General features: G+C 41.6%; 1 protein-coding gene across 1 annotated transcript in view; it reads left to right on the forward strand.

Annotated features, from left to right (window-relative positions):
* LOC137182807 (ankyrin repeat and BTB/POZ domain-containing protein 2-like) overlaps positions 1-20,018 on the forward strand; it is a 46,001-nt gene that overhangs the window by 14,870 nt on the left and 11,113 nt on the right. The window contains exons 2-3 of the mRNA XM_067589309.1: positions 13,843-13,992; positions 17,688-17,898. Of these exons, the coding sequence (XP_067445410.1) occupies positions 13,843-13,992; positions 17,688-17,898 (361 nt within the window). The remainder of the gene's footprint in view (positions 1-13,842; positions 13,993-17,687; positions 17,899-20,018) is intronic.

Below are 20,018 nucleotides of genomic sequence, written 5' to 3' on the forward strand. Positions count from 1 at the left end.
CTCTGGGAAGGGTAGAGGGGTTTGTGTGTTTTAGTGTGTGTGGTCAGGATGTGGCTAGCACCTCTCACTAGTCATGATTTACTAACAATACCCATGGTGGTTAGAGCCTGACACTCAGCACATATTACAAGTCTGAGTGGGTCTAACAATCTGTAAACTTTTCCATATTCACCCATTCCCCGATTTTGTTCACATTGTAACCGAGTCTCACTCAAGCAGTGTGTGTGTGTGTGTGTCGTATGTGGTGATTTATCGGTTGTTTCCTGCCAAGCAAGGTTTTATTAATTTCTGTAAAGGGCGTAGCTGGTAATATACAATGCGGCTAGTCTAAAATTGATATGTGTGTGTGCCAGGGTGTGAGTTTCTGTGTGTTAGGAAGGACTAAAAGTCAGTCAGCTATTATTTAGTCATTGTGGCTTTGGGAAGCATTGTGGGAACGTCAGTTGAAGTGAATTGACTGGGGCATCTCCGATACCCAGGAAGAAACGCATTAATGCATGAATACATGCACACCCCTGAGAATTGCCCAGCTTCCTAAGCAGTTAAAAGGCAAATGGCCTTTGGCTTTGACATTGCTTGTACTTCTTTAAGTGCTCTGTTTGCTGAAGTGCTCTGGTTTTATAGTTAGAAGAAAACATGAAGGAATGGAAGGAAGCAGAGATGGAGAAAGGTTGTTACCCTTCTCCATCTCTCTTGAGGTGCTATCTCTTTTCATCTGTGATCCTTGTCTTTTTTTCCATCTGCTGCTAGAGTATTCAGTGGGTGGTCCACAGAGACCCCCGGAACAGTAGCCTCTTATGACCTGCACACACTCATCCACACAAACACACACACACGAACAGGCACATTAAAACAGACCGCGGAGATCAAACCTGTCTGAAGTTGTCGAGACGACCTTATAAAGTATTTCAATGGCACACACTCAGTCAAGCTTGTCTGTAGCACCTGCAGGGGCAACAGCTGGGAACACACACAGCAACAAACACACCCGCTTGTATATGTATGCACGTACATGCACTCACCTCCCACAACTTTATTTGTGTTGCTGCCGTGCTCGGGCTAAAGGAATGTGTGAGCAGGTGCCCCCTGCAGAGAAGAAGCAGCAAACACTCATCGCACTGAGTTATTTACATGTTTGTATTGCGGTTGCAAGACTGTCGGCTTTGTGTTTGACGGACAAGACTTGCAACAGTGATGACTCAAGATGATTGGTACCTGAGAGTCATTGCAGTGAACTCTCTCTTGATTCTTTTTTTTTTTCACCTGAAGGGCAAAGCTTTTAGACTGAAGCAGATCTGGCCAGCTCACAGTAAGTCTGTGCACGTCGAGGCAGTAAATACACACTCAGCAATCAAAGTGCCCATCAGACAAGAAGAATTGAAGACTCATGATGCTTAATTCCTATTTTATATTCTGAGTCGGCCAAAGATAAACTGGAGTGCCAAGAAAACGCACTCATAATCTGATACGTTTTCACAGTTTGGCAGTTCTCTTCTGTTTATGTCTTTTGTTGTTTCAAGTGTTACTTCTTCATTTTGTTTATCCCTTCTTTCTCTCGTTGCAGTTTGTTTACTCATTCTTTGTGCTGCCTGTTTGCTCCCTCTCTACTGTGAAATCAAACATAGAGACGGTCACGTAAGCACAATCATCTTTTCCTTAGGAAGAGGAAAGAGGGGAGGGTGATAATTTTATCAGTGCAAGTGCAGAAAGACAACATAAATGCTTCTGTAACCCTCAGTCGAACATCCTACGCATGTGTGTGTGTGTCTGTGTTGCAGTTCGGGTTAGAGATTCAACCACAGAGTGAATTCCCTTCTTTGATTTTAAGCATTTTTAGAGACCTGAAGAGCTAAAACTCTCAGCAATAGAAATTTTGGAGATGAATCCCTTTCAGTTTAATCTTGTGATGCATTCAGTAGGTCTTCGCCCCCCGGGTCTGCAATCATTTGTATACCGTAGGTGTCTGACTACGTGTGTGTGCTTGTGTGATGACACGGACACACTGAGGCTTTGTTTAACCTTTTAGTGTGTCCTGCAGTGCTGACCACCGCATGGACACCTATTAGCTTGTGGACATAGAAGTGGATGACGTGAATGCAAGTGTGTATAAGTGTTGCTTTGTGGGTGTAAAGAGCTGAGGGTCAAGAGGGGCCATAACTGAATAAGAGGATGACCCTTTTTGAGGTGTGGACACTCCCACTGTGTTCAGTGTATGTGTGAGGGGTGTGTACAGGGTGTGTGTGTGAGGGTCAGGGGTGAGCTGCAAACTCCCTCGGGTGTCAGATGGGGTCATACAGCCAGATGAATAAAGGGACTGATCCGGTTAGTTTACTGCCTCCCACTAAAGAGGTGGACATCCGGACACGCCCTACAGGTCTCTAACACACCCAGGTCACCCGCAGAATATGTAGAGCCGCTATCTGTGCTCCGCTGTTGTCTGCAAGACTGACACACAACCACATGATTTGTGCAGTTGATGACACATCAATGCTCGGTGCATATTTAATTCTGTGTTAATATGTGTGTGTGGTCAGACTGCACTGGGCACGTTTACTAGAACATCAACATGCATGTCTGAGTTTGGGTGGTCTGTTGATTTACAACCAGTATGTCACTCTTGCACATGTTCCATCACTGGAATTGATTTCCCGACTAAGTGTATGAGGTTCTCTGCCCACTCTAACCGTCCGATGTAATGCGTCCCCTCCCATCATCGAACTCTCACCTCTCTTGTGTCTTTGACATTGAGCACAGTTGTTGTCAACAATGGTGTGGACAACAGTAGAGTGAGGCAGATGTAATAAAGGGTCCAGCCCCACTCATTACTGCAGACAAAGAACTCTGGACCTTTTTGAACAAAAGCTCTGCTCCATTCACTGCCCACTGCTGTGAAATGTTGCTGAGCTGTGATGCCCATGAAATAATGCATACTCATCCTATCTATTTATCTTATCCAAGTCAGGTTATAAATGGATGCACTGACTCTGTGCGTAGTTGTTCCTTCTTTATGTAGTTTAAATTGAAGTGTGATAGCATTAAAAACATTAATGCAACAATGCTCTACGATAGTTTCCTGTCAATAGACAAGTTTCCCTTGTCTATTGAGCTGACTGTATTAGTTTTAAGCACTTGCACTTTCATCTTTACATCTCTTGTTTTGTCAGATCAGCAGTCTAAAATCCCCTAATGTTCAATTTACTGTCATGGATGACACATGTTTGAGAAGCTCCAGCTGACAAATGTTTGGTATTTTTCTTTTAGAATGACTACAGTGACTATTTAATAATCCAAATAGTTGCAGATTATTTTTCGATCGACTAATTGATAATCATTGCAGCTCTGAAGATCAAACCTTTACATATAATCATCACATAAAATATTATGTAGTGTTATGGAACTACCCAACAATATGAAGTGACCAACTCCTTCAATAAAATGCTACTTACACAATTATGCATCGGTAATAATCATCCAATGGCAAAACATGCCAGATTATAACACTGACAGGAGCCATTCTGTATCATGAGTACTTTTGCTTTTGATGCTTTCTCAAAATATTGTTGCACTTCTATTCAGTATAATTAAGCAGTCATGACGTTTACTTGCAATGGAGTAATTTTAAGTTGTGGTATTGCTAGTAACTTCTTCTTTCACCACTGTCTGTAGCTGTCGTAAGTATAGACCACACCTTGTATTACACACATACAGACACACAAAATACTTTACAACAGACTTGTATGTTTGTGTGAGTGAACAACAGTCAGTGGCTGCCCAGAAAGTGGTTTGCCTTTCCTTTCCGGAGCTTCTTTTCCACTCTGCTGTGAAACTGAGTCCAAAGCTTTAGTTTGAGAGTAGGAGAAAGGAGGAAAGGGGTGATTGAGAGAGTGAGTGAACCTCCAGTCCTAATCGTAATCCATCCACCATCCCCCCACCCTTGTTTTATTTTCCCCCTATTTGACTCACTCTGTTCTGCGTCATGATTTTGCTCTCTACCGAGCCCAACGCGGAATGTTAATCAGCAGAAAGCTGCTTTAGATTTACAAGGGGGAATTTGGATGCAGTTCTTTGAAACGTCAAACTTAAGTCCCTCTATCAAAACCGCTTGTTGGACTGTGAGAACTGCGCTGCAGCAGACAGAGTTTATTTCTTAATGTGAAAGTAGGGATCTGCGGATGTCTGCGGATGTCACTCTGGTGGGAACGGCACAGCATGTGTTAATTTATGTCGGGGCTAATGTGTGAATACTTAATTTAATGTGTAAGAGATTAATTAGGGAAGAGAGAAAGTGAGAGGGATAGAAGTAGAATTAGAAGCTTAATATAATAAGTAATTGAGTCACAAAGTTATTTTTATGAAGGTTTTTAGGCAGGGGTTGAGGCGATAATGGAACAGTGCCACATGCGTCTGTGTGCGATGCTTGGACTCAGAAGTGTCTCACGTTGAGGTTATTTTAGTCCTTATGTTAATTTTAAAAGTGTTATAATGTGAAGAGAAGGTATCGGTGACAAAACTAATAAACACAAAACAAGTGCAAGCTGTAAACAATCTGCAAGTCAAGACTTTCAGGAAAAATTAAAAAGCTGATGGGCCAGATGGGTCTTGATAGGGTGTAGCATGATGTCACTTATGAAGGCGGAGTCATATAGGTGTCAAATTCAATGTATTTTACTCACTCTTTCCTGGATTTTGTATGCGAGGGATGCAAACTGACAAAACTGAGTGGAGAAACAGTGAAAACAATGAGCAAACCATTGTTTGCTCATCAAATCTAATGAATTTGCCCTGCATGCTCACAACACGTGTAACCTCGCACAATTCTGCATTTCCGTGCACCTCTTGACCAAAGCTTCCTCTGTGCTTATGCATCTGTCCTGCACACTTCAGTGTTTGCTCAGTTTTTTGTTGTTAATTAATTTCCATATTGAAAATGAGCTTATGAGTGAGACTTAGTATGTGTTTTGGTAAGAGGTGTCAAACATCCAAGACGGCACATAAAAAACGTCAGAAGTTTTTTAGGTATCTGGCTCACTAAGAAAGTGAGAGATCAACATAGGCCAATTAGCCAGTCAAGCTTGAACTTTACTGGATTTTCCTCTCCTGAAAAGAATATGAGCCTCCAACTCAAGTACTGTGATTTACCTATCTGTGTGTGTGTGTGTGTGTGTGTGTGTGTGTGTGTGCGTGCTCTTTGCTCAATGAACATGTTGTCTGCTATCCACACTGACGGGCTCTCTGTTCTCATTCTCTAGATGCTCCAGCTGAGAGAAAATGAGCTGATCACACAGACAGAATGGGAGCAATTAGCGCAAACACACACTCACATACACACTTTGTGTTCCTTTGCCCAGCCTGCTGCCCATAGCGTTATTTGCCGGAGAAGTGAATAGAGGGCAGTTTGTTCTTAAAAGGAAAGTTTGTCTCTGTTTAAAACAGTCAAATAAAACAGCCGTCCCTTGATCCGTCGCAGCCAATAAGATCCATTCTTTACTATGATCATAGTGAGCTGATGGAGCTGTTGACTTTTAAAAAATCATACTAGTGAGAATTGTTCCTCCAAACCAAAGCGCATGTTTTGTCACCGTTATATTTGCCCTCCTGACTTTTTACTGTGTTTGTCTTTGTTAAACAACTCCTGGCAGGGTTTTGGATGGTGACATCATCTCAATAGTAAAAGTGGATTCGATTATGAGAGGGAGGGCTTGAGGTTAGATGTTTATGTGCGTGTGTTATTGCAGAGTGTGTGTAATATCCGCCATCCTGGTTCATTAGAGAAAACAAAACCAGCCTCCACATACAGCGTATTTCCAGCCCCAGTACTGTACAATAAGCCAGTGAAACCTATAAAACTATGTCATCCAATAATGTAACTATACCGTCCCTTTGCTGCACACTATGTGAAGTGGTGTCACATATGGAAACGGGGAATGTTGACTGAGACTAGATAGCCACAGGCACCACAGTTGGCCTGGAATGTAAAATATAAAACATGATTAGAGAGAGAAAGAAGGAGAGCGGGGAAATGCCTGAAAGAAAGCGAGAGAAACGGGGTGTGTAAAGGAGGGGAGAGGATAAGGGGGAGAAAGCTGAAGTCATGTTTAGGATTAGGGTTAGTTGTGTAGAAGAGCTTATGGCGATATTTTTCAGGGCTGTGGGAAACCAAAGCCAGCCCTCTCGAATCCTACCACTCCTAATTCATCTGTGAGCGCGTGTGTGTGTGTGCATGTGTGTTTGCTCGAGGGTGGTGGTAGGTATGTTACTGCAGACCACATTTACAGCTCAACAGTCATATTGTCGCACTGTGGGAGCCACTTAATGTGACCTGCTTGCATGAGTTTGTGCACCTCAGATTTAAGTGTTTTATCCGTCTCGCTGGATTTTCCATATGAGCAGGATGTTCTGCCAGGCTGGTAGCTCATAGTAGTAGTATCAGCTTTATTTATATATAAAATGTTCACTTCAGAGGTTCTGAACACACCCAGCAGTCTTCTTTTCAAAGATTCAGCATAGGCTACCCTGTGTGGAGATTCAGATTTAATCTTGCAGCTTTGCACCCTGGGATTCCTGGCAGACTTCTAACAGCGGAAAGATCCACATATCTTACTTTCAGCCTGTGGACAGGAACAAAATTTTACACTTTCAAATCTTTGTTTTAAAATTCAAATCTTAGTATTAACCTCATTTGTGATTTTACTTCCTAGAAACCATATTTACAAGCCAAATGTTTACTGCTGGATAACAGCAGCTGTAACATCTGCTGACTGCAGGCAGATCAGACACATGAAATCTTTCCGTTTTAAACCCACGTGTGATTCCTTCACATTCACCAAAATAGGAACTTTCTTCTCTTTTCAGCCTCTCCTCCAACATGTCTTGCTGTGATTAATGGTGTGCGTGGGTGTTCTTACTCAGTGGCTTAGGGAAGCCCCCTTCTTACACAGCTGATAAGGTTACTTCCTCTTTTAGCCCCAGCTGAGCGCCACCTCTGACCCATGACCCCATGCAGGCGGGGGTCACCAGAGGTGTCAAGGGACATCAACCAGACCCCACGTCACTTGTCTATCATGGTCTGTGATTTATCAGGCCCTGACAGTACATTTTGTTGCCTCTTGAATCAGAAACTCGATTTGGACAAAAAATATCCCAGTGAGCGGTCACTTCAATCCAGACTGTGTGAGCTGCTTCAGCTTCTGAATGCTTCTCTGTCTGTCCCAACTCCACATATGTAATTTGTGTTTTGAAAGACACACACTAACTTGTCAAATGAATGATTATTTTTAGCCCAAATACTAATAGACCACTTAAACTTTCTAAATGCCCCTCTGTCCCATTTGAATTCTGTTTAGATAAGGATCGTGAGGAGGGTCCGCCAGAGCAAGCACACACATGGATATTTTTAACCCTGAATGCTGAAAGGCTCTAGTTACTGTAGTGTAGCAAAATAAAGCTAATCCCTCTGACAGAACATGCACTTACAGACACACACACACACACACACACACACACACACACACACACAGTAAAGTTCATTCATCTGTCTTACTGTTATCTTCTGAAAAACTGTGCTCAGTGCCTCTAAGAAAATACCTGTGTGTAGTACTCAATGCTTAAAAACAGGGAGAAGAATGTGCTGTGTGTGTGGGTGAGGTTGGATGTGTGAAAAACAGGTGTTTTGGAGCCTTTCCTGATGGAAAACAAGAGGGCTGTGAGTGAAGGATCACATCTGGGCTATGGATTCCACTGACATGAAAAGAAGCAGCGCGAGCATGTGTTTTGACTTTTGTTGTGTGAAAGACACTCTATGAAAGACAGAGGAGATCAGGACACTGAGGGGGTGATACACACCCAGTCGCAGTCCTGTCAAACACTGTACTATTGTATGATTGTCCACCCTCCATCCTCCACACAGGGACAAGCCTATAGCCTCCTGGCCTTAAATAAGAGCTCCATTCTGGGCAGAGGAAGTGGCTTTGAAGCCCCCTTTTTCCCTGGCTCTCTGATCCATCCACCCTGTACTGAATGAAGAGGCTGTTAAAGGAGGCAAGGCAGGTGTTTGATTGTATGTGTTTTTGTGTGTGTGTGCGTGCACACACATTCTCCTGAGTTTTGCTGTTTTTCTATCAGCTTACTGAGGCCATACAGCAGGAGCAAAGCTGATCATGCCCTTCTGTCTTTCACACACTCTCTACCCTAGACAAAACAAATCAGCACATGCAGACCAATTATGGTCCAAGAATGTAGTTTTATCAGAGCTGAGCCAGTGGGAACAGAAATAAAACCAAAGCTGTGAATGACTATGGAAATGAACAAAGCAATTTTCAAGGTCTGGTTCCCTTTAAAAGAAAACTATGTGTCCTTACATTCTAGTTGCATAACACAACTTGTTGCAAAGAGATTGTCTGATGAAGCCCAAAGTAATTAACTGTCCATTTTTTTCTGACCTCGCCAGATAGGGCTGCCATAAAGTCAGCCATGAACTGACTAAAGTAAGTGACATTGTCAAAACTTTATTCAAAGAGAAATAAGTACTAAGGTGTTAAAATGTTTTGTGAACAATATGCTCTGAACCAATTCAAAACATCTGCCACATCTGACAAATCTGAACTTTTTTTTTTTTTTTGCTTTTGGCCATCTTGCTTCTGGCCCATCACTGAAGGTAAAACCTGAATGTCTTCCAAATATTAGCTGAAGATGTAGATATGTGGAGCAGCAATGTCCTCCAAAGTCTAGATATTTTCTACTATGGTGCTGCAAGCAAGAATGTGTGTTTTAAAAACACTAACTTGAAGGCTTGTAGAACAAATTGTGAGATAACATGAGATATCATGAGAGCAACTAAGATTGAGAGTCAAGGCATGTGGGAAAAACATGTCATGTGTTCAGTTCCATCAGCTGTAACAAAAAATGTTTATTTTGGCACATGTGATGACTGGTCATGGTTTGAATTTTGTTACATTTTCCTGACAAAGAATGGAAATGTTGGAATGTTGAAATTTGCTTTGATGACATGATAATTAACGTGATATGACTCATAACGGCAGCTAATTGAAAGTGACAGCTGGGTTAAGCTTTTAGCAAAACAAAAAGTAGTTGTTGGATATTTCTGACGTTCTTACAGCAGTTTGTCCAACATTATTGTGAATGATAGCTTGGCTGAGCTAGGAAAAGCTGTAATGGTTTTGAGAGATAGTTTGGATGGGCTGGGGACTGCCACAGGCTTTGTGGTAAGTTTCAGCTGTGATTTGTAGCTGGGATTCCCACATGACATTTGCAGGGTCAACCTCAGAAATGGAACCAAAATGGCCGCAAAAGAATGAATCCCTTGTGCCACTCATCTTCCCTTGCCTCACCCCCTTCACAGTCTCAGATATTCCTTCTCGCTTGTATCCCTCCTCTGCATGACTCATTCATCTTCGACTAGGGCTCCAAAACCCTCCTCACAGCTTTTACTCTCATCCCCTCCTCTTCGTCTTATCCTCAGCCTCTCCCAGTGCCAGAGAAAAATGATGCATATGGTGCTGGAGCTGCTGCTGCACGTGATATTAGTGGTGGACGTGGGGACAGGCCTTGGTTGTCTTGTGGACCTACACTGGGCCCAAATGACGCAGGCTGGGGTTCAGCGGTGAAGCGAGCAACGGGGTGGGACTGTGGGAACTGCTGAGAGTGTGGTGATGTGCGAATATTTGCCACAGCTTTGAAAGAATATGGCAGAATCAATTGAAACTATATTAACATTTCCAAAGATTTCAACTCTTTCTTTCAAGTCAAAACACATCTATTTTCAGCATACTAAATATAGGCTAAAGATTGTTCTGTAAAAATAATGAAAAAGAAAGTTTAGAAAACATCAAATCAGTGCCTGTCTGATATGTTTGGTTTTATAAGGAGTGTTGTGAGCTGGAAATATACCTGCTGTTTTCTCCAGAATAGCTCTCAACAGACCTTAACAGTGCTTTAACAGTGGCTATACTTCTGAACTGTGTAGACTGGTTCATTACACTGGTTTAATTAGTCTTAGGGGTTTAGATTTCTATTTTGAGTCATTTAATATATTTTATACAAATAGGTAGTTTGAAGACTGGAATAACGTCAATGTGACGTTCTCGGTGAATCACACTACAAGGAGTCAGAACAACTGTTATTTTGCACACTCATGCACACACCTGCCGACACATTCAAGTTTCCACACACACTCAACCACACTAATAAGACAGAATCTCTTAAAATGGCTCGTACACCTCAGTAAGTATGCGTATCACTGACGGAAGTTGAAATCTGAATGAGCTATTAACATTACAGGTCACTTTGATTGATCGATTGATTTTATTTGACTATTTCATTTTAAAAACACCAGCTCTGCCATGGCATTGAGTGCTTATATAAAAGGAAAAGTCAGGATAACACAATAAATCCCAGAGGCCCATTTCCACATACAGTAACACCCACTACCCTGTCATGGTGGCCATAAAATACAGTAGTATATACACCGAGAGGCAGTTAAGGAGAGTATACAGAGCATGAAAGTCATCACAATAAAGTGAGAAGTCTGTCGAGTATGCAGCCATCGCTATGAAAGGATAGACCAAGGCCTTTACAAAATAATGGTGGAGAAAAAGACATTCACACAAGATCTTGTAAAAGTGTTAGAGTTCCAGATGCTTCACCAACATTTATGTGTGCTGTGCTCAATGTCATTTAAATGAATGATTAACAAGTTGCAAAAGCAAGGCCCTCGTTATAATGACTACATATATATATATACATATAACACCTGAAAAGAAGAAGTGTATGTAAGAATACTGTATATACACAGCGGCAAAGGTATGTGTAAGTTTGTGCTTGAGTGAGCGCACAGGGATGTGTTTAAGCTTGCGTACAGTTTGTTTGTCTGACGCACATGTTCTTTGTAGCATTGGTACTCTGCTAGAGGCAGCCGTTTCCATTGTATTGGAATGGGGAGTCAGCACATATTACAAGTCAGATGGTGCAGAGAAAGTACGTCAGATGGTGCAGAGAAAGTACGAGAGAGAGAGATAGAGAGAGTGAGAGAGAGAAAGAGAGAGATGGATTTACACTTTTGTATCAGACTGGATTCCCTTAGGCAGCGTAACTCTGCAGGAGTGAACATACAGTATCTTTATTGCACCGCTCTAGACTGAAGTGACTTTTTCTTTGGCTTCGCGTTTAGGAAATCAACATATCATGTAACATGTATCTCTCTACTGAGAAATGCAATTCAGCAATAATATTCCCCTCTCTGTGTCTTTATGGAGCAGTTTATATACAGCCTGTTGTATAAACACATGCACATGCAGTCTAATACTTTACCTGTCTCATAGATTAGCCATTCTTTATTGTGAAATAAAGAAATAAATATTGTGTGTGCTTGTGTCAATACACAGTTGACACTGTGTTACAAATCAGGCTGTGATGGCTATTGTTGTGTGCATGACAAAACAGTGTGTGTATGTGTGTGTGGCAATGTGATGTATCAGAGAGACTTACTCTTTTATCATAAATCCTGCATTATAAAAGGAACAAATCTGCTAGCCAAGTCAGACAGACAACATACAAAGATTTTCATAAGCTCCACCTCCACCCTCGCATCAAGTTTGCACGGGTGAGGTTCGGATAAGTTATAATTGTCATTCTCAAATATTGCCTTTACTGAGCTTTGTGTATACTTAGAAACTGTATCCATACTTAGTTGGTTGTCAATTTTGGGCCAGTCCTATATCTTCTGGAAGTGTGTGCCAGCTTTAGAACTGCTATGTTGACCTTTGGAAATTGCACAGGACTCATTTACTGTAACTAAATTTAGTCTCATCTCCTGTAGAGTTATGACTAAATCATATGATGCAGAAATATGTTTGTGGGTAGGACAGTATTCTGTGAAAAAAGTGTATTGGTTAACTACTGGTTATAAAATATTCTGTCTTTTACCCTTCAATATCCTTACATCATGTGGTGCTAAAAAGGAATAATAAGATGAGAGAGTAAGATGATGATGTATAAAATGATGGGATTTTTTTTTCTTTTTTACCCACATCAGCGTTTTTTCTTTTCAGCGTCGCTCACAGATTCCAATGAGAGGACACAGCTTGCCGGAAGCACATGGGAATGTCATTTTAGGGATGGTAGCCCATCTTTTCCCTTTTGGGAAGAGTGGAAGATGAGGAGGCTTTTTTTTCCTCAGGCTTTGTAAATAAATCACAAACCTGCACCAATCCTCTTCTTATTTCTCCTTACTATCCACAGCCATCCCCCACTCATTTCCTCTGGCTTGGCAGAGAGCTCACCTCAGATTCAGAAGCCAAAATAAAGGTTAACTTTTGGGCAGCTAATCATGTTCATCTAGGTCAACTAGCTGCACAGTAGCTAACAGCACACTGTGCACCTTAAACAACCACATATTACTCCTAGTTAAAGCAGCCGAAGCCAACGAAAGCTAGCAGAGAGTCACCAGCAGGCAGAGAAATGACACTCTTGTCCAACTTTCTATCCATTTTAGTTGGAGAACAACAATCACAAGTGGGCACAGCAGCGAAAGAACAGGATTACATTTCTGGGTTATGTAAGAATGATGTTATCTCCTCACCAGCAATTAGTCTGACAACCAGCTGTCATGCACAATAAAAGAGCAAACCTGGTGTTTAACCGTTACATAACTCATCATTTATAGATTTTATAAAGGGAGGTAAGTGATACTCCTCACACATACAATGTTCTTTCATTTTAGCTTAATTTGACTAATAACAAAACTTAACACGTTCGGTTTCTCAGAAATGGCTGGGTTGGGCTAACTGGGTCTCCAGGCAGTCTATCTGATGAGGAAATACCACATAAATCCTAGATTGACACTAGTTACCCCATAGCCATCACAGTAGACGTAGTATTTTAATAAGTGATTTTGTCTCAAACTACCATGAAATCTTATTATTTTAGGCTAAACTGTTTCACATCATTGGCTTATAGTATTAAATGTAGAAATGGAGCTTTATTTACAGTGGCAGATTTTTTCACTTGAACTGATTCCTTTAACAAGTATGACAAAGTATTACAAATGGATCTTGTGTCCCGTCACACCCTTTAAACTTATCCCGACCTCCTCCTGTTTCTTTGTGACGGATGCTGAACAAATAGCAAATCCTCCTTATTCTGTAACCTGACTTTGTTTGTTTCTTCATCTGTGTGTACGGTAGTGTAAAAAAAAGGTCAGAGGGGTTGTTGGGTCGGTGTGCTGAGCAGCTGGTGGTCTCTGACCCCTTCAGCACTCAGTTGATTAATGATCCACATACCAACCCTTCATCTTACTGACTATTTCCAGATATTGCAGTCATATCATCATTTATCTACCGTAACCATATGTTACTAGCTTCTTAAGACCTCTGCAAAGTATCGGCAGTGTGGACGTTAAGCAGTATGTGTAGTATATGTTGTATAATGTCTATGATATGAAAGGGAAGTAAATACCCGCAGTAACAATGAATTCTTATTTTCGTCATAGTCTGTCTTGGTATTCCTTTCTGTGAGGCCTCTGCCTATGTCTAATGCGTTTGTTTTGTTTGTATTAGCCTGATGTCATTATGTGCTTTGTTTATTTTCCTGAATGTGTTGAGAGCAAGACTCACATTCCCTCGTGTATTTGTTTGCCCTCAGCGGTGTGGGTTACATGTTACCAGGATTACAAATACACTATGTAAATACCACCAGCGATTGTTTTGGGACTTCTGTAGGAGCAGTGCAGAAAGCAGCAGTTATTGAAGTTATGGTGGTTTGTTGGCAATCCTCACAATCATTTCATATTAATCATAAATTCCTTTCTCTCTGTTTTTGTCTCCGTAGGAGTTTTGTCTCTCCCGGCGCATTTCAGTCCCTACACAGAGAACCAGCAGACGTCTGTGGACTGCAGGGAGGATGCCTATGCCCAGCTGGAGCTGAGGACGCTGGAACAGTCCCTGCTGGCTACCTGTGTGGGCAGCATCTCAGAACTCAGTGAGTGAACATGGATAGTGTGTGTGGTCCTTGAGTGTGGATCCAGACTTTTTCACATTATATGTTTAATTTATTCAATTCCTCAGAGATTTTTTTAACAATCATTAAGGAACACCAGTGAAGTTAAAAATCATTATTCTTAATACAGATTAGAAAAAAATCCCAGAAATGATTTATCATATTTTTTTAAATACTTGACAACTTACTGAACACTTCCACCTTGTTATTCCCACTGTGTTCTGAAAGACAGGAAACCTTTCCTCTGCCCAAAAGACTGATACTTGAGACAGCCAAGTGTAGTTAAGAGTCTAACAGAGATAATATAGAGATAATATAATTACTTTATCAGCCTGTCAAGTGCCATCTTGTGCCTTTCATAGTGAAAGCTGTCTAATGTCCACTACGCTATAAATAAGCAGGGGAATAGTTTATCTACACATGGAGCTCTGGAGAATAAAGTGATAATGCTTCTGATTGTTTATTGTCTGTCCCTCGTCTGTTTTGCTGTCTGCCTCTTTGCTTGCCTTATTACCAAACAATGCACATCAATCTTTTTTTTTTATTTTATTTTTATTTTTTATTTTTTTCTTTTCTCCCTCAGTCAAGTTAGTCAAAAAAAGATGTGGACAGCCTGTCTCAGACTCTAATCTGTCAGCTGTCAGTCAGGATGTAGCTGTACCTCTTCTCTGTGAAGCCTGATTTCAGTCTTTAGACGATGTTTTCCTGGTTGTCTGCATGTTTTATCAGAAAAAAAAGAAGTCTGGCTCTCATTCCCATGTCCGCTTAATAGTTACTTGGCCACTAAAAGAGACGAATGGTTTGTTTAAGGAACTTTGGTGCCTGTGAAGTTTTAAAATACATTTTAAAATGATCCCTCTGACAATGTTAAATTGTGTATACATAATACATTTAAAATGTTATTAGGGGGCTTGCTTTATTTATAGGCAGTACTGTATACTCATGGTGTGCTTACTGGGTATTTTACAACAGCTTTGAACACTTTGTCGGCCAAAGTTCATGTTTCAGTCCCATATAAGAACAAGGTTGATGGCTGGTGTATTTAAATGTCCTTTTACAATGATGGACTGGTCAGAGCTATTAAGTAGTGAGGGCCTTCTCGGGGCTTTTTTCCAACCATTAGGTTTGAATCACTGGAAAGATTCCTTGTCATATAGAATGAAAATATCACCAGTGCTTGATACCAACGTCTCACACACGGATTTAGGTTGGTAAACACAGGCACACACTCGCTCAATCATTCTGTACTCTACTGTAGCTGTGGTCTGTTTAAACTGGAGACTGTGATGGAGTTGGCAGTGACGGTGCCCTGGAATCAGGGTCATTAAAAAGTGAAAAAGAGCCAGGACTAGACGAGAGGGGGTACTGAGGGAAGGAGGTAGGAAAGGTAGAGGATTAAGTTTAAGGAAGGAGTATGTAGTGGGTAAAACAGCGTTTAGATTTGTGGCTTGTACGTGGGGGGGTCAGGGGAAATGATGGAAAGGTAGAGAGGTGAAGTGTGAGGTTGTCGGGGCACTGAGAGAGGAGGAGGGATGGAGGTTAGTGTTGGTGAGAGTGCGGATAGGTTTCCATCTCCAAATGAGCTAACACTCTGCCATTTGTTCCTCCTGCACAAGGCCACGTTCATACACCACCGTCGTTAGTGAGGCATTAAGAAAGTGCACACGCACTCTGAAACACAGACACACTCTTTCTCCGACTTGCTCAGTGGACTCTTTGTGCCACATCTCTCTCTGGTGGTGTGAAGCTGGGCTGGTCTGGGCAGGGCTGGCATGCTTCACACTCATTCGCGCCTACAAACACACGCACACACAGGCATGTGTTCACCGATACGTGTACACACAACAAAAACAGAGAGGGCTTGGCACTGTGATCTGAGCCCAGGAGACCAGGCAGACACAGGAGCATCTGTACTAAGCTGCTCAGTCCTGCTGAATCTCTAGACCGGACTTGGCCAGACACACAAACACACAGCATACATAAACATGATGGATAATGGGTGGCAGGATACTGGACGTTTCAACTAAATATCCAGAAGTTTTGGAAATATAGTGTAACCAATAGCCTGACTGTGAACGTTCCCTTCAGACACCTTTGAATGTTTGATTTGCAGCTCTGCAGTGGTCTTCCACCAGCTATGGGAAACTGTGAGTATGTGACCATCCTGTTCACTAAAGGGAAATATTAAAGATCAAGATTGGACTTACCCAAAATAAAATGAGCTTTATTTCTAAAGCCTGTAAAGCCAATTAGCCTTCTGGGGTCACAAAAAGTCCAGATAAAAACTTGTTTGTGTTGAATTGACTGACTGTATAATTTACATCTTCTAATTACCTTGATCACTAAAAGATTTTTTATCTTTCAACTTTCCTGTAATTGGCACAGTTTGTTAAAATGTGTTCAAAAAGCAGAATGGTCACAGTTTATTCACTTCCAGGCCTCCACAAGGACTCCAATATAAGCTGTAATCTAAGAATGAACCATTTCATATCCTCCTGACCCCTGGAGCTTAGTTTAGCCTCAGGGCACAATATGTGCTGGAAAGCCAGGGAGAGGCTCTCCATCTTGGGTAAGAATTCCTGGGAGACCTCCTGGAGGGACTGCTGATGGTGGTTAACACAAAGGAGGCCCTTCAGCTGTAAGTGGGGTCTGTTTTGGGAGGGTTTCCCAAATCTAACCCCCCTCGAAGTACTCCAAACCCCTTTATATAGACACACACATACGCATACACACTGCTGAAATCCCCAGCCTTGGCCTCTGTGCAGACTTCCACTCACGGTAATCTGGTTAGAAATTAACCCAGGGGTAATTATGCTAAATGAGCGTTACACGATCCTAAGTTTCGACCTGGCCTCCCTCCTTCACGCCCCTCCTCCACATCTCCTCCTTGAGATGACTGATATTTTGTCTACTCCTCTTCTGCTCTGACACGCATGGCCACGCAATAGTTACCCACACACTCTACTTGTTACACCCTCTTATGTCTTCTGTGTCCTGTCTACTGTTAAATTTAATAAATATTATGCTGTAAATTCAGGAAAAAGGCGCAGTAATGTGGTTGTCTGCTTAGCTCACAGTGTGGGAGGACGAATCCTCTGATAAGTAGCATATTTCCACACAGCTGGTAGTCTAGACGTTTTACAAAACTTAAGCATAGATACAGAACCTTGCTTTTATCATGTGACTGACATCCACCTTTTTAGGGCTGAGTGCCATAATTAAACGGCAACAACACAGAAACAGTTGAACAATTCATTAGAGCCTGCTTTACTGTCTGTCAGCCTATTAACTCCTTCAGTGATTAAAGATGAATGGCTATTTAGACTGGCCGTCTGGCTGTGTTTTCTGATAATGACACTGCTAATGGCAAATACCACCAGAGACATGGAGGGAGAGTAATGAGTAAAGGAGGGTTTAGGAAAAGGGGAAATCCGGTTTGACTGGAAGCCCACAGGGTTTTTTTTCTGAGCACTGAGAATTCTTGTTATGGTTTCAGTTTTTTTATGTGCCACTTGGCATTAGTGTAGGGCCTGTACACCTCCCCAGGGAACTTTTAAATTACGATACTGTGTTAAAAACCTGTACAAATAAAATGAGCAAGCGTAACTAACTTGTTAATAATAACAGATATCTTCTAAACCATCTAACCCTGATACAACATATTTCCTTTGTTCCAGGTGACTTGGTGTCCCGCGCAATGCACCATATGCAACGCCTGAGCTCAGTGCGCCCGGGGCTGAGCCCAGCACGCCACGCCCGTCCCCAACAGCCCGTGTCCTGGTCGCCTGATGCCCTCCACACCCTTTACTACTTCCTGCGCTGCCCCCAAATGGAGTCCATGGAGAATCCCAACTTAGATCCCCCACGCATGGCACTTAGCAAAGAGAGGTGGGTGTCATGCATGACCGGACCAGAGAGCTTTAGATGCTCTCCAGAAGTGTATCACAGGCACAGTAAAATAACAGATCTAATCTCAGACGGTGGTATGTTTTTCCATTTTGGTTTTGGAGCCATGATCAGAAAATGTGTTTCCTAGTAGTACTGCTTCTCCTTTCTTTAATTGTAGGCTATGGTTTATTCAATTTTCTTGATCACACCCCTAATTAGAAAATTAGATTTGGCTCATGAGGTCGACAGGAATGTAATTAATGCCAGCACTCTTGCCATTGCAAATACACAAACTCAAATACACCAACATCCACAACCAGAAATTAACAAATAGGTTCTAATCATGAAAACAGTTCTTTTGCAGACCATCATTCTTTCTCAGCCATTCCTAATCCCATTTCCCTCTGGTGAAATTAACACCTCAATAAGTGTTAATTTTCTTGAGGTAAATTACAGGTAACCTAGAGCTTCCAGGTGTTAACGTTGGTCTGATAAAAGGGTGAATTGCACATTTAGAGTGTGAATTAGGCTAAAGACTGGTGGTTTAAGGGATTTTAAGAGGTGCTAATGGCCTGTAATTCTGTTGGGGACTCCTCTGATCCTCCTTGGTTTGCCTTTGTAGAACAATTCTGATAATTCTCGACTTTGTCTGAAGCTGTTTCACCATCCAACAATCAGTCCTGATGGAGTATCGTTGCTTCTTAACTCTAAACTTAGTCACGAATCTTTTCTTCTAGAGTGAACTCATAAAACATGTTAAAACATTGAGTTGCATGACATGTGCTAACAGGAGTTTACGGTTGTGATATTAAACAGTCCAAAGAAATGTTAGAGATACATTATGTGCAGTCAGTTAAGGTAACATTATTATTTACAATTTGAGTGTGTGAGTCTATGGGAGAAAAACACTTGCAGGCTTCCCACACATCTGTGTGACACACCAGACACGTGTGTGTGTGTCCCAGAGTAACTATATGTTAAAAATGTCAGTGGAAATTGCTCTCGTATGTGTAAAGGTTAATTACACTTTTTGAATTGATGTATGGAGTCCTGTCTAAAGGTAGCACTCAAGCATATAAGTGGGATGCAGCTCCGTGTGAAGTGTGTGTTCAGTTTGCTGTGCCAAGTGGGTTTAATGTATGTGTGTGTGTGTGTGTGTGTGTGTGTGTGTGTGTATTTCTCACTTAATATTATATCCTCTACTTCATGTGTTCGTGATTGTTAGGTTATGACGGTTATGATGAGGGCATGACATCTGTGAGATGATCACAGTTACATGAAAGTTTTTGTGATGAAATCAGCCAAATCTGCATCTTCTCTTATCCAGACACATTGTACATGTGCGCACACACACGTACTAATGCGTGCAGAGCCAGCTGGCTCCCATTCATGTAATAATGAACAGACACAGTGTGAGTGAGCAAAGGTGGGCTCCTCATTAGCATCAAAGAGAATAGAACAGCAAAAATACACCCCTCTTTTTCATCATCTTGGCCTTTCTTCCAAGTCTTCAGATGTTTTTAATGTTGGGTGTATATCAGCCTGCTTTATGTGTGCAGGATGAAATGATTTAGCATCCTGTTATACTGTATATTTTGTAACATCTGCAACATTTTATGTTCTTACTAGAAATGTATTGGTTTACCTTTCTGTCTGTTTATTTTAATACATGTTTTTGTGTGTGTGACTATGTGCAGTGTCTGAATGTTGGTATACAGGGCAGACTCAGGTGGTAGAGTAGAACAGTGTAAACCTGGTTTTGATTACAATGTTAGCACCTGGTAATGATACAGACTTCTCTCCCTCAATGGGCCTCTCCATCTCTCTGGCTCACCCTGTATTGAAACCTTTATAAAATCTTTTTGGTGGAAACCCAAAACCACCAAATCTGTGTGGGCCACATCATCAAACATTATATGGAGCCTGGTGAAAGCCTTATTGCAGAATCCTCAAAAATAAGAGAGACGCCCTTTTTGTTATGATCCTTTAAACCCAGTGCTTAGCTGTAGTTGTGAGTAATGATGTTGTATTGGAGTGTTGGACTGCTGTCAGTTTGGGAGTACAAACACCAATTTATGTGTGGCTAAATACCTCAGTGTAGAAAAATATCAATCAATCAA

The sequence above is a fragment of the Thunnus thynnus genome, chromosome 5 (assembly GCF_963924715.1).
Source record: "Thunnus thynnus chromosome 5, fThuThy2.1, whole genome shotgun sequence".
Taxonomy (NCBI): Eukaryota; Metazoa; Chordata; class Actinopteri; order Scombriformes; family Scombridae; genus Thunnus; species Thunnus thynnus.